Genomic DNA, 27,990 nt, shown 5'->3' with positions numbered 1-27,990 from the left:
ATGGGCGGTGGACTGACGATGCTACGAGTATACGGTCTTGCTGAAAAATGGCATTGCGTTCAGTTTCATTCTGTGAGTTCGACAGCTACTTGACTAAATGTTGTATTTTCGCCTTACGCGACTTGTTTTGTTTCTGTTGTTGAACTCAATTACAGATATAGGTGCTTTATAATATATAAAAATGCATTTCTCACAAACAAGTTAGTGTTATATATTGCATTTTCGAAACTGTCACACAAAGACTGCATGAGTAGTGCACTGAGTGAGGTTGACTACTTTGACCGTGGATGACGACATTATTCTTATGCCAACATACCTGGTATTTTGTGTGTCACCTTCTACAAGGGATTTGCAAATGTGTGCCAAGTTTTATACCTCCAGCAAACATCCTCCATATGTAGGCTACGAACTTTTGAAACATTAACCCTAAGGCAATTGTTGGACAACACAAGGACGATGGTCGAGTCAAGTGCGTCTCTCAAGAGCAGACTGACTGCTCTAGTGGCTGCGTGTCCATTGATGTTGTGGAAGTTACAGATACTCTCTCTCTCTCTCTCTCTCTCTCTCTCTCTCTCTCTCTCTCTCTCTCTCTCTCTCTCTCTCTCTCTCTCTCTCTCTCTCTCTCCTCTCTCTCTCTCTCTCTCTCTCTCTCTCTCTCTCTCTCAGGGGCGGAGCAGTTAAGCCAGATGGGGGTGGGGGGTTACAACCTGGGGTCCAGGGGTAGAGCGAACCCTTGTGGAGTACATAGGCAAGGCCCCGTTGGGGGGTCTGGGGGACTTTGCCCCCCAGAAGCTGAAGAGTTCTAGCTATTTTATGAAAAATGTATGGCTTATCCTTGATTTTAAACATGATCAACTGGTGTCAGCAGCCACTCATTATTTCTTTTAAAGTTAGTATTAATTTTTTTTTTTTACAGCCGGGGGGGGGGGGTTCCGGAACCCCGGTAACCACCCCCCTAATCCGCCCCTGTCTCTCTCTCTCTCTCTTTCTCTCTCTCTTTCTCTCTCTCTCTTTTTCTCCCTCTCTCTCTCTCTCTCTCTCTCTCTCTCTCTCTCTCTCTCTCTCTCTCTCTCTTTGCCTAAAACCTCTATCCTTTGGTAATAAAGTTCAGTTTCAGTTTCAGTTTCAGTTTCTCTCTCTCTCTCTCTCTCTCTCTCTCTCTCTCTCTCTCTCTCTCTCTCTCTCTCTCTCTCTCTCTCTCATGGAAAACACGGACATAAGTTGCTGCCGGGTTATGATGATATTGTTTCACCCTTGTTTGCGGATGATATTGCTTTGGTTGCCTCAACACAAACAGGGTTACATAGCCAAATTAGTAATTTGGGGGAAAAAAGCATTAAAGTCACTCGATCTGTCTGTTAAATAGAAGAAAACAAAAGCAATGGTCTTCCAAAAAGAAAGTTATATTGCATCTGCCAAAAATGGGTTTTATGACGGATGTGACATTGAAATTACCAACAGTTACAAGTACTTATAGGCCGACGTACACTTACCACAGCGTTGTCAACACAGTGTACTGCGAAGAAGTTGTTAGCAAGGCCAAGGGCAAAACCCTTGATCTCATTAAAACTGACAAAGTCGTCGCTTGGGAGTTTTCATACTTCGTAATTTTGTCAGCTCTTTGACGCTCAAATTAAGGCCATGATATTATACGCCTCAGAGATATATGGGAAGTAAAAATGCCTGCAAATATTGAATTAGCAAACATTTTTGCATGTAAAGGTTTGCTGGGTTTAAGAAATAAAACCCCAAACCACATGACCTATGATGAAAGAGGAAGATACCCCGTGCACATTGATAGTAAACTTTCTTATTTTGAGATACTGGTTCAACTTAATAAAGATGCCCATGTCAACATTTCCAAAGCAGGCCGACATGATGACGAAAAACAGGATTGGTGTGCTCGACTCAAGCAATGAGAAAGACTGGGTAAACTGCGGTATTATTTCTGGAGTACACTGATTTGAAGGTGTATCCAATGACAAACGAAGGAGTCGCGAACGAAGCTGTATTCCTTGCCGCATTGAAACAGAAAATGATTGTTCGTTTCAAAGATTAATGGCGCACCAAGACAGGCAGCAGTGGCAAGATACAAGTACACATGCAGGTTTTAAAGCCCATCACAGTTTTGAGAAGTGCCTTATAATGCGATCACCATGAAAGTTTAGAGACTCTTTCATTAGATTCCGCCTCAGAGTAAACGAGTTGGGCATTAATAATCTATATACTACTGCTGACTCTGCTAATAAAATGCCCGTTTTGTCCAGACACCCTCGAAGACAAACCACATGGAGTGGGAGCCTAAAATAAAGCAGCTCTCTCTCTCTCTCTCTCTCTCTCTCTCTCAGTCTCTCTCTCTCTCTCTCTCTCTCTCTCTCTCTCTCTCTCTCTCGCACACACATACACACACGCACACGCACGCACGCACGCACACACATACACACACACACACCACACACACACACACACACACACACACACACACACACACACACACACACACACACACACAAACACACTGTCCTTCAGACAATCAGTTAAACTCTAACACTTAAACACCACAAACAAGATCAAGGAATTCTAAAAGCTTTTATTGATTCTTGAAAGATTGTTTGAAAATTTCGCTTCTGAAGATTTCTCACACCACACAACAGGACACCAATGGTCAACATTATGTCACTCTGCTGTAATATATATATACAAATTATTTATCTTATTGGACTCTTCAGCCCCGGTACAATGCAAATGAATGCAGTAGTAAGATTTCTCGTGGCTGTACATTGACGTTGACAAAAAAATACAAAGAAGCCCACTCAAAAACAACAAGCGTCTTCACGAATACTGTCACAGGAACTAGCTTCATAACTTTAAAAAAAAAATGTATTAACTTAAAAAAAGTGAATTTACACAGAATATCTACCGCTGTATCTACTTTCCTTATGATCGAAAATTAAAACAAGTTATATCTTTATTCTCTGTCTAGAAAGTAAATTGTGAAATACACTTGTTACGAATAAGCCTGACAAGTCGACAGTTTTCGTCCCACTCAAATTCAGTATCAGTATTACATCAAATTGTCTTGACGTTCGTCAGCATTGCTACTTTTAAGTTCAAACCAAATTATTAAAGAGAATAAACCGTAGCAACAATAAGGGAAGTAATAACCAGTAAACATATAAATAAAAGTAATAACTAAGGCAACAAATGTTGAACTGATTCAAATTATTGGTAACGGAATTTACCAAAAGCATTAAAAAAAACACAATGATATTTTATTTTTTTAATAAGAGATTAGATTTATTCTCAATGATAACATGATCATTTTAGACATGTTGATTTTGCAGTTTTAATACCGTATGTTGACAATGGAGAATACATATATTTATTAGTTTTGCCGTCATCAACAACGTATTCCTAATTACAAATCGTCTCAAAGCTTCGATTCTTATAATCATACCAACATATACATAGCCAAACCAATAATGTCAATGCATGGACGTAATTTATTTTTCTTCTTTTAAAATCAGATATACACAGAATTCGGTTAAGTATTTACAACGCTCATTAAATAGGATTTTAGAAATTCCAAACATATTTTCATTTCTTGATTTGTTAACCTGCAAAACAATCAGAAATAGCAACCAGGAAAGACACAGAATGTAAATGTACAGCTTGTTATCGTATACATGTGCAAATATTCATACACAATTGTTTGTTTGTATGTGCGTCCACGCGTGCGTGCGCGTGTGTGTGTGTGTGTGTGCGTTCGTGTGTGTGTGTGTATATGTGTGTGTGTGTGTATGTGTGTGTGTATGTATGTGTTGGCGCGCGTACGTGTGTGTGTGTGTGTGTGTGTGTGTGTGTGTGTGTGTGTATGTGTGAGTGCGTGCGTGCGTCCGCGCGTGCGCTTGTGTGTGTCAGTGTGTGCGTGTGTGTGATGTTTTCTCAGTAGTGAAACAAGATAACGCAAATACGAGTCAGACCTCTGCATCCATTGAATCGATGAATGGTTGGGGTTTCAATAAGTCTAAATTTCAAATGACAGGGTTGTGAGGAAAAATCACAGAAATGCGAGTCAAGTCTCCGCAACTACTGCATGAAATAATGATTGGGTTTGGGGGTTTGTCCAATCGTTTGTCAGTGGACTAAAGCAGTAGTTCAGGAGATGACGCAGCTCTCGGGTCGTTCAGAACCAGACGCACCATCTCCGTCAGCCTCAGGCGGTGAAGAACTGTCACCCAGACTGGCTCCAGCGCTGGCTCGTTTCTTGGCCTTCTCCTGCTGCTTGTCGCGTTTATCTCCCTTGCTTTCTGGCTTCTCTCCCTTACTGCCTGGATCGTCTCCCTTGCTGTCGGTCTCTTCTTTTCCATCTTTACCTTGATTCGACTCTACGCTATCCTTTCCTCCCTTGGGCTGGTTAGATCCTTCGCTCTCTGTCCCTCCTCTGCCTTGTTCGGGCTTTTCCGCAGGTACTTGTTTCTGTCGCATCTTGACGCTGGCTGTAGACTTGTCTGCATTCTCTGGTTGCTTTCCCGTGACCGCTTGACCTTCCAGTCCTTGTTCAGCTTGACGCGTGCTGTCTGAAGACGATCCAGTTTTGCCCTCTGTCATTCTTGAGGGAGACGGGTCTGGTTTTCGTGAGGCTTTCTGTTCCGAGGAACCCTCCTTCGGCTGCTCTTGAGCTGCCGTTGCACTCTTGGTAGCCTTCTTTGCCGACTTCTTGGGAGCAGAACTTTTCTGTTTCTGTTTTGAATCAGGGGTCTTTGCCGGTTTGCCTGTGGCTTCTGAGGGCTGGACATTTGCAGCAAGAGATTTCGTGGCCTCCTCTAGGCTCTTCAGACCTTCTCCCTCTCCCTGCATGGGATCAGGCTCTGGCGTTCTGCCGCGGGAAGAGGATTCGTCCTGAGACTCGGTGGCGTCATCAAACTCCTCCAAGTCGCTGGAACTCGTCTCTCTTTTGCGAGAGTGCTGGAGGTTGTCTGCTGGACCTTTCTGGCAAGTTGGAGACATTTTTCCTGATGCTGATTCTGTCTCGCTTCCAGGGTGATCCAAATTCAAGTCTGTGTTGAGTCCAGGAGCCCCTACCATCGGATTGACGTGTTGTTGGGCTGTTCTTGCTTTGGCGTTGCTGCTGCTCCCGTATAACTCAGATGCAGGTTTTGGTGCAGAGGACTCGCTAACGCCGCCTTGATCTGGTAGTTGTGGCACAGGATAGGCCTCGCCATCCGACAGCACAAGACTGGGGACGGTAGACCCAAAGCTACTCAATCCATGTTTAATTCCCAGCCCTGTCATATGCCTCGACTCATCACCACCCGCCTCCGCCTCTGGGGATGACAAGGGTGAAGGGGATGATGCGTTGTTGTAAGCGACCTTGTGTCTTTGACCTTGACTATGACCTTGACTCTTCCAGAGCTCGTCCAGGTCGTCGTCGCTGAATCCGATGTGCTGTTTGAAGAAGGTGTCGATCTGCTTGGAGTGGGTGTGCTTCTCTGCGGCTTCAGGGTCGATGAAATCTGCCCAGACAACCACCAATGTTAACCTTATTGATTACATCGTGTGGTGTATGTGTATGGGGGGGGGGGGAGTGTGTGGGTGGGTGGGGGGGTGGCAGGGGTGTGTGTGCGTGCGTGGTAGGTGTGTATGTATGTGTATGTCTGTCTGTGCATGGGCGTGTGTGTGTGTGTTACGGGAGTGGTAGGTGTGTGTGTGTGCTAGTGTGTGTTTCAGTATGCATTTGCGTGTGTATGCACGCATGCATGTGTGTTCACGCACGTTTGTATGTGTAATTGTGTCTGCTTTCGGCTATTTTTGCAGGGTTTTTTTCTTCTCAATTATTAAACAATATTTAAGTGTTAAGAAATGCTTAGGAAGGTGTGATTTGTTGACCCAATGTGTGTGTGTCAGTGTGTGTGTGTGTGATCTCGGTAACGCGTGTATGCTTTGGGTGTTTATTGATTTTTCTGGTATATTTTACAAATAGATGAATATTAAGAGTCCAATACGAAATGCTATTCATTGTGAATGTACTTTTTATCTACGTGTTCATTCAAAACGTGAATAGTGTAAGCTTGTAACTGAAATATTCTGCAACTCCACCCTTTCATGGATTGTCTTTAGGATTTGATTGTTACTTTAGTCATTATTTACCTTACTTATGAATGATATTGGTTTGCTTAATCAGGCTGTCTTATCTTAGATTGTTTGTTTGCTTGTGTAAGGGTTTTGTTTGTTTGTCTGTTTATTATATGAGGTTTTTCATTCTAGTCACTCTTCCTTGTATGTATGTGTAATAGATTAGCAAGAACTAGATGTAAGACAGGATCTTATGGACCTAACGCTACTGTATCCTTGGGCACAAACATTTTTGAGTTCCCGTTGCTGTTTGAGTGAAATTGGTACTTCAGCCCGCGTCTATGTGTATATACAATTACATGTGGGTGGATGGGTGGATGGGTGCAATTGTTGGGTTATGTGTTTGTGTTTTGTATATTGTTTTTCATGAATGCCACATTTGTCCTTATTTTATTCAGAACAAGTGTGAACCTCAGCTGTTTTTGACTTGTAACATTTGAACAAGGTTTGTATGTGTGTCATGTGACTATTTTGATTGCGTTTGTGTGCATGTGTGGGCCTGTATGCATGTGTGCATGTGTGGGTGTGTGTGCACGCATGTGTGTGTGTGTGTGTGTGTTAATATGTGCTGCATGTAAGAAAACATCTCCACTTTTTACACCCATGCACAGTACACAAATGACTCAAAATGAAATGAATAGCCAAAAATGATCACTGCAGATTTCTCATTTTTATTTATTTTTATTATTATTATTGAAGCTTTATCATAAAGACTATAAGAGCCTCACAATACATTACACAACTGAAAGCTTGGTCAAGTCTTGAGGGTACACAAAAGGGGTTAAAACACCAGCAACATTAGTTAGCAGATCCTGTAGTCTTAGACAAATATGGCAAGTTTAAGATTTCACTGTGCAAAACCCCTCCTCAAACAAGAACACCTGAAATGCTAGAATGTTACAGAATGTGTCATCAAACAGCACATTTCTGCATGCATGCACAAATTCACACTCAATTCCACAAGCAGCAAAATACACACAGGAGGACTAAGCAACGCTGGCATCATTCCGGTGTGGAAAAATGTTTACAACCTTTGTTATTTATCATGAGCAAAATGACAATGGATAAAACAAAATATGATGTACCTTGCCTAAAAATTAAAATATCAAACATGACTGGCAAAATGACCACATTTCATATCCGAAATTGAAAAACGTGAGCATCTACACTGTCGGAAACCATGCAGCATGAACTAAAAAGACAACGAAAAAGAACTTTACAGTACTGAGCATAAGCAACATTGCACTGATTGGACAAATAAATTAATTGAGCTGCATAAATTACTGTGGCTCATAAATATTTTCTATATTTTCAAATTTTTTTGCACTGAATTTAGTGCTCCTTTTTACTGTTGTCAAACAGTATCTTTTTTCTTCAAAGACAAAGCAACTGGAAAAGATAAAAAGTATTCTTCTCATGTCTTCCACTCGCTCACTCTTTCTGCCTATAGCAAAAAGAAATCTCTATTTTTCTGCAAATCTTGCTGATCAATTTTAAACGCAACAAGAGTGAGACAGTTCAGTCTTTACCATTCAAACACAGCCTGAAAAACATCATAACAAGTTAAATACAAATCTTACCATAACAAAATCAACTGTACCCCGAAAATGTAACTTTTGAGATTTTAGCATGCGAGAGCTATTGCAATATCAATTTCCAACCATTCTGTGCGAAAAGGTGTGAATGCCATTCAGTCATAATATAATGTATCATTCAAAATTTCACTCCATCTGTCTTCATGCAAAGTGATATGTGATGGCACTATATGAGGGGAAACTCAGTGTTTTAATTCATATACCAAATTTTCTTTTTCATAAATGTTTTTATTTTTCATTTTAATTTTTTTATTTAATCAATAAAACAAAATTTCACAAAGAGGCAAGTTGTGGAAGACTCTAAACCCTTGACGCAGGGAAAATTTGATTGATGCAGAGGCTTTGATAAATATATATGCATTTTGTTTTTATGACACTTTTTCGGAACTTCGTGTCAAGTAAGAAGATTTATATAACAACTAAAAAAATTGTTACACTCCATATTTGTTCTACAAAATTAAACACAATGTCTTTGGCGTCTCAAGCAGCTCAATTATTCTCTCTCTATCTCTCTCTTACACACACACGTCTCAAGCTGCTCAATAATTCTCTCTCTCTCTCACACACACACACACACATCTCAATACAATTTGCTGCAATACACCCAAACACCGGATCAAGATACGCTCATGACACACAGGACGGCCACTGCTAACAGGAACAAACACTTCAAAGAAGGGATATTGCTCACACCAGGAAACAACCGTCTGAAATCATGAATGGAAATCATGAATGGATTCGCCACAATCCTACCTATAACCCTGCATGCCTCCGACAAAATGAATCAAAAATAATGCAGCAGTCATTTCATGGGTTTTTGCCCTCACAAAACTAGATTAAGGAAGTGTTGTGCTGTTGATACACTGGAACGCCCCTTTTAAGACCCCAAAATGTAAGACTCCCTCCTTTTTAAGACCTTGTTTTCTGACTTTCTGTTCATAACCTCTGTCAAATTACCCCCATTTTAAGACTCCGTCCTTTCTAAGACCCGATTGTCTCAGATTTTTGTGGAGGTCTTAAAGGGTGTTTTCACTGTAGTAGCTTTCTATTTTGCTGGCTGTATTAATGGCAGTTGATGTCATCACTCAGATCAAAGCTATCTGGAGAGTATCTATACTACATGTATGTACCAGCCTTTGTGATCAATGTTCGCCTGGTTGTTTTTATTAGCATGATCTAGATGTGGCATTTTTCAGCACGTGTGCACGGGAACGTGTACGGGTAACATCATTAAATCTAGTTTTGACGTCACGCGTTTGCCAAGATCTGCAGTCTCGGTGGGAGTAAAACAACGTATGATTTGGAACACGGAGAAGAAAAAAAGTGAGTCACGGGTGACGCAATATCTACACATATGCGTACAGGTCTTTGCTATAACACGTTCGATCATCTAGAACACTGTATTTTAAATTGAAGTATGAAAACTGCTGGACACACACAGACGCAACTGTCACACAAGGCTGGAAATGTTGAAAATGACAGTAACAATCTCAAAGGCACACTCCTTCTCATGAAAGCAGGTCGGCTCACCATCTCAGATCTGGCCAGGCTTTTAACACGGGATAAGACCATCTCTCCACTTGATCACATACCAAAAATGAACAGCCTGGGTATACTCTCTGTGTGCTGTGGGGATTTTTGTAAAAGCCACTGGTGGCATTTTCAGAAATTAATTCAGAAAAAAATGTTCCAACTCACCACAGCAAGCAGTCAGGGTGCTGATGTTTGGTATGTGTCCAATTGGAGAGATGTTCTTTCCCCATGTTAAAGCCTTACAAGATCTGAGATGGTGAGCATAATGACAAGGAGGCCGTGCCTTTAAGTAAGATCAAAACAAAACAAAATAAACTAGCAGTGTTCCACATCAAGGAAGGTTAAAACAACAGTACACATGTTTCCTGCACCATTTTTACAACCAACAAATAGCTGAAATACACTCATTTAAAAATGCCTTTCCTTCCTTTGTTGTGTTATTGCATAATGAGTCACTGTCACTTAGAAAGTTATTTTAATCAAACGTTGAATCACAAAGCCTATGGTTGGTAGCCCTCACATTTTAAGTATGAGAGTTTGATTAGCCCTTGTTTTTTTGCTCAGCAGTAGCAGTACTATACAGTCATACTTCTATTTTATTTTTTGCAGATGTGGAGCATTGCAAAACAAAACAAAACAAAACACAATGAAACAAAACACACTTAAATAACTTAGGTAACAAACCCCTGAATAAGTGAATGTTAAAGCTCTCTGCCCATGTGAAAGGCTACTGACAAGCGCTCAAAAGATGACTTATGGGAGACAGCTAGTGGCATGAAAGACATGATGTGAAGAAGTTTTACAAAGAAAGGCTGAATAAATTCATTGCAATCACAGATGTTATGTGCCTATTTAAGCAACAGAGTGCTGCTTGCTGAGTCATTTAACTTACCAACAAAATATATGGACAAACAATGTGAAGGTACCAATCAGACAGCAAAAGAAACGGAGAAAGTGATTTCTGAAAAATGATGCACATTCTGAAATTAAATGTGCTAATTTTTCATGAAATGTTACTGTTGTTTGTGAGCGCTGTAGTTGTAAAAAGCCATAGTGATGAAGGACCTGACAATCTTTCTTTCATGTTATGAGCAAATAGATGGTATGAAAAATATACAATGTTTTTCATGTGAGCGCAAAGCAAAATGAGACTCGAACCAGCGGCAACATTGCAGCAAATGAGGTAGCCAATGTTTCAAGCAGCCATTGCCTAGCAGTCAAAGAATGATTTCAATGCATCCGATTTTTCTCTATCACATTACTAAATTTTCTCAAATAAGATCGATAACATTATATTAAAAAAATACCTACTTCAGGTAGACTTATGTAAAATACTTACCACTAGCATGATAAGAAAATGTTTAGTTCACGGATTCTCCTGAAGCAAGCTTCTCAAATTTCTGACTTGTATAACTTCCCTTTGATGTCATAAACCTCCAAACCTTTTTCTTTCCGAAGATTCAACAAAGGGATGAACAATATAGTTTAAGCCAGGTTTGCTGACCAGGAAGAGAATGTCAATCATTTTAATTCACATTCCCTGGACTTCTCCACTGAGGTGATACACAAGTGTTGAACCCCTTTGATTACAGCACACAGTATGACTGTTACATGTTTAGAATATGGCTGTAATTATGTTTACAGAAGTGAGCGTACTCGGTTACATCAGGAAAAATTATACATATCACAGAATTTGTTTGAGAATACCAAAGCCAAGTGGAGGAACATGCAAGATAAATACGACTCAACCATAAACTCCAACAAATACACTGACGCAAGTTAACTAGTTCATAGTCATGCTATTATGGTGTTTCTATACCCACAGTCAAACAATATTTTTTCTTCTGAAGAAAAATATCCGAAAAGAGGCTGTGCCACTTTTGATTTAAAGTTCAAAGAAACAATCTCTGAAACGTTTCTCTCAAACAAAGACGTAAAGCATCACTATACCCATCAAAAGCAACAGCAGCGCAGCAATGTCATGAGTATACCACCATTTTTGGACCCAAGCATACCGTTCGTCTTCTTAGAGGCTGTAAGAAGCCAAATCGTCAATGAACGGAAGCTAGATCAGCAAGGATCTCTATCAATATTGCAAATACTGAACGAAACATGACATAAGCACCTTTCCAGATGAGTTTCATAAAAGCCAGTAATCTTTGCTTAGGTTCACACACTATTTTTTCTAGCCACAAAAACACATTCATCACTTATTGGACCAAGGTTACGGAGGAATGTCACGTTTTAGAAGTGTCGTCATAGCAACATTCTTTGCCATAAGGTAGTACAAATGCCACATAATGATGGCATAGAAGACCTCTCTTTTAAGATGTTACGGTATTAGCCAAGACATTACCCTGACAGCTAGGTCATCAGATACAAAAGACAAAACATTTCTGGTATTATGTCAACTGTCCTTTAGTCAGTACTGGCCCAACAGAGATCTGTATTCTACGAGTTTCTGCTTTGTCCCAATAGTCACATCTTGAGACCTGATCTTTCTCAATTCTTTTCACCCCAAAACTCAGAGAACACAGCAGCTTAGTTCAGTCCATGCGTGACCAGAGTTGGAGGGTTTGGAAAGGAGTTTCGGTGGCCCCTTTTATTTTTTGGGGGGTGGTGTGCGGGGCAGGGGGTCAGGAACCCACCAGTCCAGGAAGTGAGAGCACTGTGTATTACGATTCCTGTGCTGACTGGAATGTTTCATCGGAAGGAACACATTTTGAGCGGAGCATTTTTAGTCCACGTAGACGAGACACCTTGCAAATAACCACCAGACAGGGACCAGGACACCCAAGCAAGTGGTATCAACTGGCTTCCATTTTAACTGGCTTTCATTTCTTCTATTATTAAAAGCAGTCTGCAGCTTTCTTTGGAGATGAAGGCTGAGTCATGACCATTTATTTTCTAATTCACTCTTTTCTTTTGACTTTTTTTCTCCATGAGGAAGACTTCCCCTAAATGCACAAAGAATAGTACCTGTTCATCTTTGTCACATATTCCGAATTCGCTTCATTCTGCAGCCATTGAGAACAAACTTTTGCTTCAAAAAACGAAAAAGAAGCTTTGTGCTGTCTGCACTGCTGAGTGGAATGCACCAACAATGATACATGCGTGTGCTTTTGATCGCTCAGAACCCGCATCATTCAATGCTGTTCACACTATCCTCAACATGACTGTCAATTCAACCACAAACCACACGGTGTATGCCGACACCAGTCCCCAAAGCCTCTTCATTCGCCATGCCTGATGAACAACCGTGGCGATGGCTATGTCGATGATGATGATGATGGCGATGATAATGATGACGGTACATGAACCAAAGCCTGCCTTCCGCCAAGAGCCTCCGTTCACTGACACACTCCTCAAACTCGTTCCAAACGCGTTCCTCATCTAACGGTGAATGCTTTGCTACGCATGAACGAATGTTTTCTGCGGTGAAGCGGTGATCCGGAACAGCCCGTTACCTCCAAAACAAAAAGAGCTGGTGCTGATGATCGTACGAATGGAATGCATTTGCAAACTGAGGTGTTAGGGTGTCATGCTCTTTTGTTGAACCCAGCAAGCAATGGAATGAACACGGTTGTGGTTTGGTTGGTGTCAGCCCACAGCAAGTCCAAGCATGAGGAATTCTTGGGGAGAAGGGGATTGGGTGAGAGGGGCAGAGGGGGGTTGGCATGGGGGATGAAATGTCAGCATTCCACACTCAGGACCATGAGGATGTTGAGATGACGTGCAGACACGACTGGATGTCGTCGTCGTTGGTTTCAGAAGGTCTCTTCGTCTGCACAATGGTCTGTCCAATGGCCAAACGCTGCCAGCGAGAACAGAGGGAAAGACAAGGCATGCTGGGTTAGAACGTCACTCGTCTCAATGCATGGGAACAACCAAAATCATCAGTCATAAAACAAAAAAAGCCATAGCAAAACACATACACAAGAGCAAGTCAAAAGTTTGATGAATCTGTGAAATGTATGTTCAAGAATTTGAGACCAGAAGTTGACTGCAGATCAACTCTTCATTCATCCAAATGGTGAGAAATTAAACCTACCCCTTTTCGGTCATTAGGTTGGGAAGACAAGTCAATTCAAATTCCTCAACAAAGGCTTACATGTGAAATGACAAACGTTTTCAGAGCTGTTTGTTATTGTTTTAGTATAAACAGTTGGTATGAACCAAATAACAATTAGTATGAACCTCATTAATAAAACCCAGACCTTTTTCCGAACCAAAATGCACACAATGCCCAAGGAAATTCAAAGTCAATTCTTTTACAATCTTTTACTTCTCTCTTTATCCCACCTTACTTCCTCTTTCCCTGACCATTACTTCACTTCTTTCTTGTAGACAACTGACAACACTTTACAAAATAATAGCCACCACTGATGTAGGAATGTGCAGCAATGTACCATCAAAGCATACCTGCCTCAGGTCAGCTAAAACCACCAACAACACAAAGCAAAAGAAGCCAATCAAAAGGTATCTACTCACATTCACATATATCGCAGTAGGGGCGCATAGACTTGCGGTCTCCGTGGTGTGAGGTGGGGGTCGGGCTGTCGGACATGGCCTGCTTGGGGCAGTCATCTGTGTCGTGAAGGTCAAACTCGTCGCAGATGTCACAGAACAACCGAGGGGCTGGTCGTGATCGGTCAATGGGGCTGGAACACCAACGTCAAAGGTTATGAATATGTTATATATTATATCCATACATATCCATACATTGTTGAATAAAGCACTGTTTAAACCAAAGGTTATGAAATGAAAACAGTAGCCTCTGCGTGGCTCTTTATTCTTGTTGCTGAAGCTATGCAGTCCATATTTACAACTTTAGCAAAGGGCACTAAAACCTCATTCTTCTTCTTCAATGTTCATGGGCAGAAACTCCCATGTACACTGTTCTTTTTTGCACGAGTGGGTTTTTACATGCATGACTGTTTTTCCCCCTCCATTTATGCAGCCAAACGCTGATTTAGGGAGAGAAAACTTGTTCAATTAGAACATTACACTCATCACAAGATGCGCACCCTGACGAAACAGATGAATTAATCCTCACGTGTATGCCTTTGAGCTGACATTTTGAAGACCAGTCGTCACTCTTTCAATGAGTATAACTCCCTGTAAGGTTAGGAAGGGGTAGAGGGTTGGGGAAAACTCATTCATGGGGCACAATACACTTCATTCTAGATCCACTCCCTGACAAAACAGTTCTGTCAAACTGAAAGTGCACGTGTTTGAGTTTAATTTTGTGTTCTGCCCCCCTGCGCGACCTGACCTGGCCAGAGAGGACAACCCCCAACACAAAACTTTGGGGAACTGTGGAAGACCTGTGCCAAACCTGCCAGTTCATACGATCAGCCGGCCTTAGATTATGAGGGACACAACCGTCAAACGCTGAAGAAGAGTTTAATTTTAAAGACCAGCACTGTTTTCAGTCACTGTGCCTCCTCCCATTATTTTGATGTGATAACAGGGGGGAGTACAGGGAGTGGGTAAGGAGTGGGCTTCTTCCATTAACCCCGAATAAGGCACCACTGTCTGTAAACCACACAAATACTTATAAAGGGTGACAAAATGCTTGATGTCACTCACATGCCCATAGATTCGACTTCATCGTTGCCATTCAAGCCAGCGGCTTCCATGGCTCGCAGTCTCTGTTCCGTCTCCTCGTTCTTTTGCTGTAGGTCCACAATCACTGAGTTCAGGAACTGCACCTGTCAAACACAGCATGCAACATTATGCTATGAATAAATTGCTTGCTAATCCTGACAATGTCACTCTATTCAAAAAATGTTTTTGTACCCACAATCAGACAAAGTTGCATTGCATTGCATTATTGTACACATTATACACATTTCAATTCCTTAATCTACATTGCGTTCTTATCTCAAGTACAACCTTTAAACTTCTGTGTCTAAAAAGAAATTCACAGCATTCGAACATCCAAAATAATTATTGGATCGGCTTCAGGATGTGCTTGTGAAGAAAAGTAGTCTAGGAATTTGTTTGATCATATTTTTTTTCCACCGACCGTACTGATTGTATTTTAGACAATCAAGCGTACAAAATACAGCAAAATCATATGGATTCCCAGGTCTGCAATAGCATCAGTGTAATAGACGTTAACACTGACCTGTTCCTCTGCAGCAATCTTGTCCTGCAGTAGCTGTGAGTCACTGGCGTCTCCTGTCACACAGAAACGTCTTGTTTAACACGTGTATTGCATGCATATGTCAGTACTTAATGAAGCACCAAACATACTGAATTTCTGCGGAAGCACACAAAACCTGCCAGTGTGTGCAAAGGCACAAATACAGGCACATATAAGCACTAGGTAACCCCTTCCCCTCTTTTAAAATGTACCCTATGGCTGTGCAAGTTATTCAAACTAATCATCAGCAAGTCATTTGAACAAATCTTTCTTGCATGCCTCCTTCTCTTTCCGACGTCCCTCTCATTTATTTGTGTGTCAGCTTTGCCATCCTTGAATTACTTTTCAGTATGCTCCATCAAAAGCAGAAAAAATCCCTCATCTCCTTTTTTTGACTGATCCATCAACCGAGTCTCTCAGTTCAAAGCAAAGAACCTTTCAATGCTGTTTAGCACTTACATCCTGCTGAGGTAAGGGGGATAATACATTTGGCTAGAGGGTGCATGCAAAAGAGTTGTTGGCAACCCTCGCCCTCATATCTCTGACAAAGAGTATAACACGGTACGGTGGCAACTGCAATGCGAGGCACCTCTGATGAGAGGACACCTCTCGTAAAGGGACACCTGCTGTCCCTTTGTCCATCATTCTGACCAAATTTAACTGTCATGACAGGCCAATAAAGGAACACTTTTGGCTGATCCAAAGGGTGTCCTTTTTATTGCAGGTACCAATACTACAACACCCAAGGAACACATCACAAGCAGAGTTTCATTTCTATTATCCCAATGCTGGGAAATTCAGGTCGCTTCCTCCCAGTGGAAAGCTAGCAGCAACAAGTGGCGCTACCCAGGTGTGTGCGCGTCTAGGTGTAAACAACCACCTGCACTTATGGCAGAATGACCGAGGTCTTTTATGTGCCGCTGTGGTGACACGGGCGTGGGACATGGATACCGTCTCTGAGTTTGCACATAAAGTTGACCCATGTCCGTCCCTGACGGGATTCGAACCTGGGACATTTGGATCACAAGTCCAGTGCTCTACCAACTGAGCTACCCAGCCCCCCCTACACAAGCATCCAACTGACCAGAAGCATCAGTGGCAGCAGGAGCCTTGGTGGACTGGGCCAGGGCGGCCTCCAGCTTGGCCACTTTCTCCCTGAGGGCCACTTTCTCCGAGTTCTGGCTGCTCTGCTCTCGCTCCAACGTCGCCTTGGACTCCAACAGCTTCTGCTTGTCTGCCTGTAGGGCCGTCACCTGCAGGGGGACACACGTTAATCACATCAAGGTTTTACCGATGGGATGATCCACATAGGATTACACGTACCAACTGCAATGATATTTGGTGTTGCATTTCCAGCTATCAAATCATCAAAGTTGTAAAAATAAAAAACTATATAAAAAAAATTTAAATATAAAAATCAATTTAAATAAATGTAAAAGCCTGAAGGCTTAGGCTACCTTTGTGCAGAGTGCAAATGTTTCTGTTGAATTAATTTCATAACTGACTCCAGTGTCAACATTTGAAATTAATTCAGCAAAAAAAGTCCATTCTGTGCAGAACACAGCAGACCTGATTACCACTAAAATTTCCTGGTGTACAAATGAGGCTAAAAATGTGTACAATCAGAATTTTAAGGTGTACAATTCATTCTCGCGGTACACACTGTGCTTTATTCCCCCCTCAAACCCCATTATTTAAAGACTGTAAATACATGTAAGAAAGAATTTGTGCTGAAAGTAAATTAAAACATTTTTGTTGAGAAAAAAAACCCATACACTATTAGATATTTGAAAATGTGACACAAAACGAATGATAGAAAAACATAATTTTTATTTTTGACCTCTGAGGAAAATTTGCATCAGCTGCTGTCAGCAGTATTGAGTCAGCCCTTCATTTCTGTCACTGCACTGGTCAGTATTTTCTGGTCTCACACAGTCCTCTTTACACATTGCTTTCTAGGCTCACACAGTCCTCTTCAGACTTATATACTTCTTTTTTTTTTAAATAATTTTTTTTTTAATTTTTTTTTTGCGTATGATTTTAATGTCTGGCGTATAATCGTACAGCGGTCTTCAATTTCGTAAGATTGTATGCAAATTTTGTACAGTAACCAGGTCTGACACAGCCTTCTTCTGACACAGTTACACAACTTGCTTTTTGGCAAATTCAAAAGGGAAAGATGTCTTTCTGTATAAGAGCCTGGGCAGATGTTCATTACACACATAGGCAGGAATGTATGTTTGAGATGTGGTATTCGAAAACAGCTCCATGAAAAGTTCTATCAGATGTTTATGCTTTGCAAAAATCATCAACTGACCTCTGCTTTCTGTTGCTCCAGTACCTGTCGTTGTGTGTGCAGTTCCTGGTCAGAGTCGTTGACCTTGTTGCTAAGCGACACGCGCTCTGCCTCCGCCGACTCCAGCTGTTGCCTGTAACTGTAGACACGCAACCACAGACAATTACTACAATGAAAATTTTCAGCGATATGAAATCATTATGCCTATAAAAGCACAATGTCAATCATTAAATGCTGTGAAAAACACAAACAGTTCACTATGATTTCTGGTGGTGTTCTTTTTGGTGTTTTTTCAGCCAAGCTGCACTGTCTAGGAAACACCCATCACTCGTTACTTCACGCTACAAACAAATGAACAAAACAAGGTAGAATAGGAAAAGAGGTACACCAGGATCCTTTCAATGTGAGAACCAGACACCCAACTGATGGGGGATTTCAGACAATCTCTTTAGGCTCTCTCTCATAATATGTTTCTGTCAGGGCTGTTACACACATACGCACGCAAGCATGCGCAAAATGCATGCATACACACACACACATACACACACTGACACACACACACACAAGCAGACACTCTTTTCACTTCAAATACAAATGTTGATGTAGTGACTAACCCCTCAACAAAAATATTCTTTAGTTTTACTTGATTTACGTTTACAGTGTCTGAGAGAATTTAATGGCACCAAACCCACAACAGATTTTTCAAGTGATATATACAAATACAATTCAGAGAGTCCCAACGGTAAGTAACCAAGCCAAATGTGATCAACTATCAAGCTGCTAAAACAACCAAGAAATGGAGAGAAAAAAGGCCAGGAATCATCATCACCACCTGCTTAGTGGAAAGGTGGCACACTAACTCATTTTAGTTAAATAAAGTGAAGGAAATAAATACAGAAAAAAAGCCTACTGAGATTTTCTACTTGCTCACACATCAAGGGTACAAGCAATTTTCCCAATAAGCAAATTAACTCAGACGGAAACTAACACTGGTGGAACAAAGAGATTCAAAATGATTCAAAAGCAAAAGGACATGCAGGTAAAACTTTGTGGCAAAGATCAGACTACGGTCCTACTTGTCAGTTTCAAGAAGTGGTCCAGGTTAAAGCTATACCTTCCTTGATCATTATGCAACTTAACCCATCATGTCAACCCCAAAGATCAGACTACGGTCCTACTTGTCAGTTTCAAGAAGTGGTCCAGGTTAAAGCTACCTTCCTTGATCATTATGCAACTTAACCCATCATGTCAACCCCCAAAGATCAGACTACGGTCCTACTTGTCAGTTTCAAGAAGTGGTCCAGGTTAAAGCTACCTTCCTTGATCATTATGCAACTTAACCCATCATGTCAACCCCCAAAGATCAGACTACGGTCCTACTTGTCAGTTTCAAGAAGTGGTCCAGGTTAAAGCTACCTTCCTTGATCATTATGCAACTTAACCCATCATGTCAACCCCCAAAGATCAGACTACGGTCCTACTTGTCAGTTTCAAGAAGTGGTCCAGGTTAAAGCTACCTTCCTTGATCATTATGCAACTTAACCCATCATGTCAACCCCCAAAGATCAGACTACGGTCCTACTTGTCAGTTTCAAGAAGTGGTCCAGGTTAAAGCTACCTTCCTTGATCATTATGCAACTTAACCCATCATGTCAACCCCAAAAATCAGACTACGGTCCTACTTGTCAGTTTCAAGAAGTGGTCCAGGTTAAAGCTATACCTTCCTTGATCATTATGCAACTTAACCCATCATGTCAACCCCAAAGATCAGACTACGGTCCTACTTGTCAGTTTCAAGAAGTGGTCCAGGTTAAAGCTACCTTCCTTGATCATTATGCAACTTAACCCATCATGTCAACCCCCAAAGATCAGACTACGGTCCTACTTGTCAGTTTCAAGAAGTGGTCCAGGTTAAAGCTACCTTCCTTGATCATTATGCAACTTAACCCATCATGTCAACCCCCAAAGATCAGACTACGGTCCTACTTGTCAGTTTCAAGAAGTGGTCCAGGTTAAAGCTACCTTCCTTGATCATTATGCAACTTAACCCATCATGTCAACCCCAAAGATCAGACTACGGTCCTACTTGTCAGTTTCAAGAAGTGGTCCAGGTTAAAGCTATACCTTCCTTGATCATTATGCAACTTAACCCATCATGTCAACCCCAAAGATCAGACTACGGTCCTACTTGTCAGTTTCAAGAAGTGGTCCAGGTTAAAGCTACCTTCCTTGATCATTATGCAACTTAACCCATCATGTCAACCCCAAAGATCAGACTACGGTCCTACTTGTCAGTTTCAAGAAGTGGTCCAGGTTAAAGCTACCTTCCTTGATCATTATGCAACTTAACCCATCATGTCAACCCCCAAAGATCAGACTACGGTCCTACTTGTCAGTTTCAAGAAGTGGTCCAGGTTAAAGCTACCTTCCTTGATCATTATGCAACTTAACCCATCATGTCAACCCCAAAGATCAGACTACGGTCCTACTTGTCAGTTTCAAGAAGTGGTCCAGGTTAAAGCTACCTTCCTTGATCATTATGCAAATTAACCCATCATGTCAACCCCCAAAGATCAGACTACGGTCCTACTTGTCAGTTTCAAGAAGTGGTCCAGGTTAAAGCTACCTTCCTTGATCATTATGCAACTTAACCCATCTGGAAAAAGTAGTGCTTAGTCAGCTTCTCTCCCACCTTGAAACCAACAACCTCTGCAACCCTCTTCAGTCAGCGTATAGGGCTGGCCACAGCACCGAGACTGTTTTGCTTCGTGTTGTGAATGACATTCTTTCTGCTCTGGATAATGATGACCTATCAGTTCTGCTTCTCTTGGATAACTCAGCTGCGTTCGATACGATCGATCACTCTGTTCTGCTCTCTCGTCTCGAATCTGTTTTTGGCATTCACTCTACCGCTCTTCACTGGTTTAGTTCATATCTACAGGGCCGTAGTCAGTATGTGTCTGTCAATAATCTCTCATCTCCTCCATCTCCTCTCTGTTTCGGCGTTCCCCAGGGATCAGTTCTAGGCCCAGTTTTATTTGTACTATACACCACTCCTCTCTCTGCCGTCATCAAGCAACACGCAGTCAATCACTACCTCTTTGCAGACGACACACAACTCCAACAAGCATGCAAGCCTACAGAAATCCAAGCGGTGACGCACACTCTCCAAAACTGCACTTCAGATATTAAATCATGGATGACAAACAATATGCTCAAGTTAAATGATGACAAGACTGAATTTCTGGAGCTTCCTGTTCGACCACTTCCCTTCCAGCCTCCATCACAGTAGGTTCTAGTGACATTTCTCTCTCTGATAGTGCTAGGAATCTTGGGTTCATCATGGACTCCCACCTCTCAATGAAACAACACATCAAAAAAGTCTGTCAGACATGTTACTTTGAGATCAGAAGAATAGGTTCCATAAGAAAATTTCTCACTGTTGATGCCACTAAAACTCTCGTTACATCCTGCATTCTGTCCAGATTAGATTACTGCAACTCCCTTCTCATAGGCTGCCCTGACTCCACTCTCCAACCCTTGCAAAAAGTACAACACTGTGCTGCACGTCTCATTTTCAGAGCACAGCATCGACAACCCTGCACTCCTCTCATGAAAGAACTTCACTGGCTTCCTGTATCTGAACGTATTAGGTATAAAGCTGCCTGCTTCTGCTACAATATCATCTCTGAATCGGCACCTGCCTATCTTTCTGAACTGGTCTCTCTCTACACTCCCTCTCGCACCCTTCGTTCTTCTGATGATGCTCGACTTCTCTGTCAAGGTCGCTTTAAACGCAAGGCTCATGGCTTCCGCACGTTTTCGTATTATGGACCTCAGTTATGGAATTCACTCCCCTTTCAATTACGTCACTCTCCATCCATTTCATCTTTTAAGTCCAATTTGAAAACTCACTTGTTCCAACAACACTACGGATAGTTCCTTAGTATAGAGTCTGGGGATGTGAGATGTGCATGATGTGTTGTTTGAATCTGACAGTGATTGTATGATTTTTGTATACATGTATTGTTGTCCCGCGCTTTGAACTTTTGATAAGGCGCTTTATAAATGCCCGTTATTATTATTATTATTATTATTATATCATGTCAACCCCAAAGATCAGACTACGGTCCTACTTGTCAGTTTCAAGAAGTGGTCCAGGTTAAAGCTACCTTCCTTGATCATTATGCAACTTAACCCATCATGTCAACCCCAAAGATCAGACTACGGTCCTACTTGTCAGTTTCAAGAAGTGGTCCAGGTTAAAGCTACCTTCCTTGATCATTATGCAACTTAACCCATCATGTCAACCCCAAAGATCAGACTACGGTCCTACTTGTCAGTTTCAAGAAGTGGTCCAGGTTAAAGCTACCTTCCTTGATCATTATGCAACTTAACCCATCATGTCAACTCCCAAAGATCAGACTACGGTCCTACTTGTCAGTTTCAAGAAGTGGTCCAGGTTAAAGCTACCTTCCTTGATCATTATGCAACTTAACCCATCATGTCAACCCCAAAGATCAGACTACGGTCCTTATACTTGTCAGTTTCAAGAAGTGGTCCAGGTTAAAGCTACCTTCCTTGATCATTATGCAACTTAACCCATCATGTCAACCCCAAAGATCAGACTACGGTCCTACTTGTCAGTTTCAAGAAGTGGTCCAGGTTAAAGCTACCTTCCTTGATCATTATGCAACTTAACCCATCATGTCAACCCCAAAGATCAGACTACGGTCCTACTTGTCAGTTTCAAGAAGTGGTCCAGGTTAAAGCTACCTTCCTTGATCATTATGCAACTTAACCCATCATGTCAACCCCAAAGATCAGACTACGGTCCTACTTGTCAGTTTCAAGAAGTGGTCCAGGTTAAAGCTACCTTCCTTGATCATTATGCAACTTAATCCATCATGTCAACCCCCAAAGATCAGACTACGGTCCTACTTGTCAGTTTCAAGAAGTGGTCCAGATTAAAGCTACCTTCCTTGATCATTATGCAACTTAACCCATCATGTCAACCCCAAAGATCAGACTACGGTCCTACTTGTCAGTTTCAAGAAGTGGTCCAGGTTAAAGCTACCTTCCTTGATCATTATGCAACTTAACCCATCATGTCAACCCCAAAGATCAGACTACGGTCCTACTTGTCAGTTTCAAGAAGTGGTCCAGGTTAAAGCTACCTTCCTTGATCATTATGCAACTTAACCCATCATGTCAACCCCAAAGATCAGACTACGGTCCTACTTGTCAGTTTCAAGAAGTGGTCCAGGTTAAAGCTACCTTCCTTGATCATTATGCAACTTAACCCATCATGTCAACCCCAAAGATCAGACTACGGTCCTACTTGTCAGTTTCAAGAAGTGGTCCAGGTTAAAGCTACCTTCCTTGATCATTATGCAACTTAACCCATCATGTCAACCCCAAAGATCAGACTACGGTCCTACTTGTCAGTTTCAAGAAGTGGTCCAGGGTTAAAGCTACCTTCCTTGATCATTATGCAACTTAACCCATCATGTCAACCCCAAAGATCAGACTACGGTCCTACTTGTCAGTTTCAAGAAGTGGTCCGGGTTAAAGCTACCTTCCTTGATCATTATGCAACTTAACCCATCATGTCAACCCCAAAGATCAGACTACGGTCCTACTTGTCAGTTTCAAGAAGTGGTCCGGGTTAAAGCTACCTTCCTTGATCATTATGCAACTTAACCCATCATGTCAACCCCAAAGATCAGACTACGGTCCTACTTGTCAGTTTCAAGAAGTGGTCCGGGTTAAAGCTACCTTCCTTGATCATTATGCAACTTAACCCATCATGTCAACCCCAAAGATCAGACTACGGTCCTACTTGTCAGTTTCAAGAAGTGGTCCAGGTTAAAGCTACCTTCCTTGATCATTATGCAACTTAACCCATCATGTCAACCCCCAAAGATCAGAATACGGTCCTACTTGTCAGTTTCAAGAAGTGGTCCAGGTTAAAGCTACCTTCCTTGATCATTATGCAACTTAACCCATCATGTCAACCCCAAAGATCAGACTACGGTCCTACTTGTCAGTTTCAAGAAGTGGTCCAGGTTAAAGCTACCTTCCTTGATCATTATGCAACTTAACCCATCATGTCAACCCCAAAGATCAGACTACGGTCCTACTTGTCAGTTTCAAGAAGTGGTCCAGGTTAAAGCTACCTTCCTTGATCATTATGCAACTTAACCCATCATGTCAACCCCAAAGATCAGACTACGGTCCTACTTGTCAGTTTCAAGAAGTGGTCCAGGTTAAAGCTACCTTCCTTGATCATTATGCAACTTAACCCATCATGTCAACCCCAAAGATCAGACTACGGTCCTACTTGTCAGTTTCAAGAAGTGGTCCAGGTTAAAGCTACCTTCCTTGATCATTATGCAACTTAACCCATCATGTCAACCCCCAAAGATCAGACTACGGTCCTACTTGTCAGTTTCAAGAAGTGGTCCAGGTTAAAGCTACCTTCCTTGATCATTATGCAACTTAACCCATCATGTCAACCCCAAAGATCAGACTACGGTCCTACTTGTCAGTTTCAAGAAGTGGTCCAGGTTAAAGCTACCTTCCTTGATCATTATGCAACTTAACCCATCATGTCAACCCCAAAGATCAGACTACGGTCCTACTTGTCAGTTTCAAGAAGTGGTCCAGGTTAAAGCTACCTTCCTTGATCATTATGCAACTTAACCCATCATGTCAACCCCCAAAGATCAGACTACGGTCCTACTTGTCAGTTTCAAGAAGTGGTCCAGGTTAAAGCTACCTTCCTTGATCATTATGCAACTTAACCCATCATGTCAACCCCCAAAGATCAGACTACGGTCCTACTTGTCAGTTTCAAGAAGTGGTCCAGGTTAAAGCTACCTTCCTTGATCATTATGCAACTTAACCCATCATGTCAACCCCCAAAGATCAGACTACGGTCCTACTTGTCAGTTTCAAGAAGTGGTCCAGGTTAAAGCTACCTTCCTTGATCATTATGCAACTTAACCCATCATGTCAACCCCAAAGATCAGACTACGGTCCTACTTGTCAGTTTCAAGAAGTGGTCCAGGTTAAAGCTACCTTCCTTGATCATTATGCAACTTAACCCATCATGTCAACCCTAAAGATCAGACTACGGTCCTACTTGTCAGTTTCAAGAAGTGGTCCAGGTTAAAGCTACCTTCCTTGATCATTATGCAACTTAACCCATCATGTCAACCCTAAAGATCAGACTACGGTCCTACTTGTCAGTTTCAAGAAGTGGTCCAGGTTAAAGCTACCTTCCTTGATCATTATGCAACTTAACCCATCATGTCAACCCTAAAGATCAGACTACGGTCCTACTTGTCAGTTTCAAGAAGTGGTCCAGGTTAAAGCTACCTTCCTTGATCATTATGCAACTTAACCCATCATGTCAACCCCAAAGATCAGACTACGGTCCTACTTGTCAGTTTCAAGAAGTGGTCCAGGTTAAAGCTACCTTCCTTGATCATTATGCAACTTAACCCATCATGTCAACCCCCAAAGATCAGACTATGGTCCTACTTGTCAGTTTCAAGAAGTGGTCCAGGTTAAAGCTACCTTCCTTGATCATTATGCAACTTAACCCATCATGTCAACCCCCAAAGATCAGACTATGGTCCTACTTGTCAGTTTCAAGAAGTGGTCCAGGTTAAAGCTACCTTCCTTGATCATTATGCAACTTAACCCATCATGTCAACCCCCAAAGATCAGACTACGGTCCTACTTGTCAGTTTCAAGAAGTGGTCCAGGTTAAAGCTACCTTCCTTGATCATTATGCAACTTAACCCATCATGTCAACCCCCAAAGATCAGACTACGGTCCTACTTGTCAGTTTCAAGAAGTGGTCCAGGTTAAAGCTACCTTCCTTGATCATTATGCAACTTAACCCATCATGTCAACCCCCAAAGATCAGACTACGGTCCTACTTGTCAGTTTCAAGAAGTGGTCCAGGTTAAAGCTACCTTCCTTGATCATTATGCAACTTAACCCATCATGTCAACCCCCAAAGATCAGACTACGGTCCTACTTGTCAGTTTCAAGAAGTGGTCCAGGTTAAAGCTACCTTCCTTGATCATTATGCAACTTAACCCATCATGTCAACCCCCAAAGATCTGTCCAGGCTTTTACATGGGATCAGCTAGAACATCCTTCAACTTGAACACATTCCAACAATTCAATGGCTTGGTAGCTTTCTGTGCAGTCATAACCAATCGAGGCAGAGTGCTAATATAAGATCTGAGAAACAAAGGGACGTAAGCTTTGTTTCTCATTTACATCTTTCTGTGCAGAAATTGAATTATTTTAAAAATAAATTCCGTTACTGACACATGCAATGTCACCTTGCAAAATTAATTCAGCAAATTTGAACTGTACACAGATTGCAGCCAGGCTGTTAGTTTTAGGTATGTATTCAAGCTGATCGAAGGAGTTACTCATCCCCTGCAAACGCCTGCATGGACAGGCCTGTAGGCTGACATGATGGTCCACTTGAAAAGAAGGTATGTTTAAACACAACAAACAACACGCAGTCTGAGAACAGAATAAAGTGCAAAACAAGTGACTAGAAAAAGACCAGTGTGGAATTTTCACAAAATGTCAAATTTTACACTACAAAGCTATGATGATCAGGTCTCATTGGAGTCTGCATGAGTACAAACACACAAGCACATGTGAGTAAATAACGACCAACAAATGTTGCTGCTACAATGAAAATGAATTGTACAAAACTACAAATAAAAACACATGGATTTCACACAGGATGACAATTAACAAAAAAGTAAAACACAAAAACACACACACACACACAGACAAACTGACATAAGGGTAGAATACACCATATGGTCCTCCAGATGAAAGCATTCACTGTTCTATTTTGGGGGCAAAAGCAACAACAAATTTTTTCAAACTTGCAACCATTAGACAAAACAACAGCCTATGATTAAAAGATCCATCGACAGCGGCAGCAACTACTCAACATACGCTGATCTGATGCAAAAAGCTGTTCAAACATGGCTGAAAATGTATATATGCTGACGAGAGCATGCCGCAAGAAGTAGAGAGACGGCCGGCGTCGTTCTTACCACAGACATTTCCGTGGTAGACAAGGGAGATTAGTCACAACAGGGGCAGTAACTCGAGCAGTGGTTGTACAGAGAAGACATCAACACAGAGAGTGAATAGATACACAAATTTCACTGCAAGATGCAATAGTGCATCTATCATAAAAACCTGCTGTGAACAAGTAAAGGGCTTTAATTCTGCCTTGTAAATTTGTTTACTAACAAGTGACAAGGAACTCTTGTTCAGTGGTACCCCCCTTTAAGGACCCCCCTTTTTAAGACTCCCTCCCCTTTTAAGACTTTCTTTCTTTATTTGGTGTTTAACGTCGTTTTCAACCACGAAGGTTATATCGCGACGGGGAAAGGGGGAAGATGGGATAGAGCCACTTGTCAATTGTTTCTTGTTCACAAAAGCACTAATCAAAAATTTGCTCCAGGGGCTTGCAACGTAGTACAATGTATTACCTTACTGGGAGAATGCAAGTTTCCAGTACAAAGGACTTAACATTTCTTACATACTGCTTGACTAAAATCTTTACAAAAATTGACTATATTCTATACCAGAAACACTTAACAAGGGTAAAAAGAGAAACAGAATCCGTTAGTCGCCTCTTACGACATGCTGGGGAGCATCGGGTAAATTCTTCCCCCTAATCCGCGGGGGTTTTTAAGACTTGATTTTCTCAGGTTTTCTGAGGTCTTAAAAGGGGGGTTTCACTGTACACACAAACAAGTCCTATCTGAGGTAAGTCTGACTGAATTTGTACAGCATGCTAAAATAACTGCCTGCATTGTAGACACTGAACTGAAAGCAATTTTACTTGGACATTTTCTTCGATAAGCATTCTTCTTCCCTAACAAAAAACATTTCATGTAAAAGGCAACCATAACAATTCACACCCTAATCCTTTTCAATGATATTTCGTTTCTAATTTTTTCATGAAGACTTATTCACAGCATGTTTTACTATCACAATTTATTTCAAATTGTGCCACATACAACAGCATTCAAATGCATCTCACAAGCAATTCCCTGCTTATTTGCGTCTTTTTCTTTGTACAAACAATTCAAGAGTTCAAATATATTTGCATCCAGCATCAAACATAACATACTGCATTACATAACACTCCTCAAAAGCTGTGCTGCATTAGAGTGATTCAGAGCTGTGTCCACTTTATCGACCAGAAAAGGGAT

The 27,990-nt window shown here is 41.5% G+C and overlaps 1 protein-coding gene across 8 annotated transcripts in view; it reads right to left on the bottom strand.

Moving 5' to 3' along the window:
- Positions 1–3,840: 3,840 nt before the first annotated feature.
- The window catches only part of LOC138976070 (CAP-Gly domain-containing linker protein 1-like), a 111,077-nt gene continuing 86,927 nt past the window's right edge, over positions 3,841–27,990 (bottom strand). For 5 of the 8 annotated variants that reach the window (XM_070348877.1, XM_070348881.1, XM_070348882.1 and 2 more), the window contains 6 exons: positions 17,732–17,849; positions 16,499–16,667; positions 15,397–15,449; positions 14,856–14,977; positions 13,755–13,924; positions 3,841–5,516 (listed from right to left, as the gene is read on the bottom strand). In XM_070348877.1, coding sequence (XP_070204978.1) covers positions 4,159–5,516; positions 13,755–13,924; positions 14,856–14,977; positions 15,397–15,449; positions 16,499–16,667; positions 17,732–17,849 — 1,990 coding nt within the window. In that variant the 3' untranslated portion in view covers positions 3,841–4,158. Of the gene's footprint in view, positions 5,517–6,790; positions 13,078–13,754; positions 13,925–14,855; positions 14,978–15,396; positions 15,450–16,498; positions 16,668–17,731; positions 17,850–27,990 lie in introns of those variants that run through there. The other 3 variants (XM_070348884.1, XM_070348885.1, XM_070348879.1) reach the window with 2 other exon arrangements.

This window comes from Littorina saxatilis, linkage group LG9 (genome assembly GCF_037325665.1).
Source record: "Littorina saxatilis isolate snail1 linkage group LG9, US_GU_Lsax_2.0, whole genome shotgun sequence".
Taxonomy (NCBI): Eukaryota; Metazoa; Mollusca; class Gastropoda; order Littorinimorpha; family Littorinidae; genus Littorina; species Littorina saxatilis.
The sequence above is the reverse complement of the archived record's forward strand: the minus strand, read 5'-3'. Positions and strand labels throughout refer to the sequence as shown.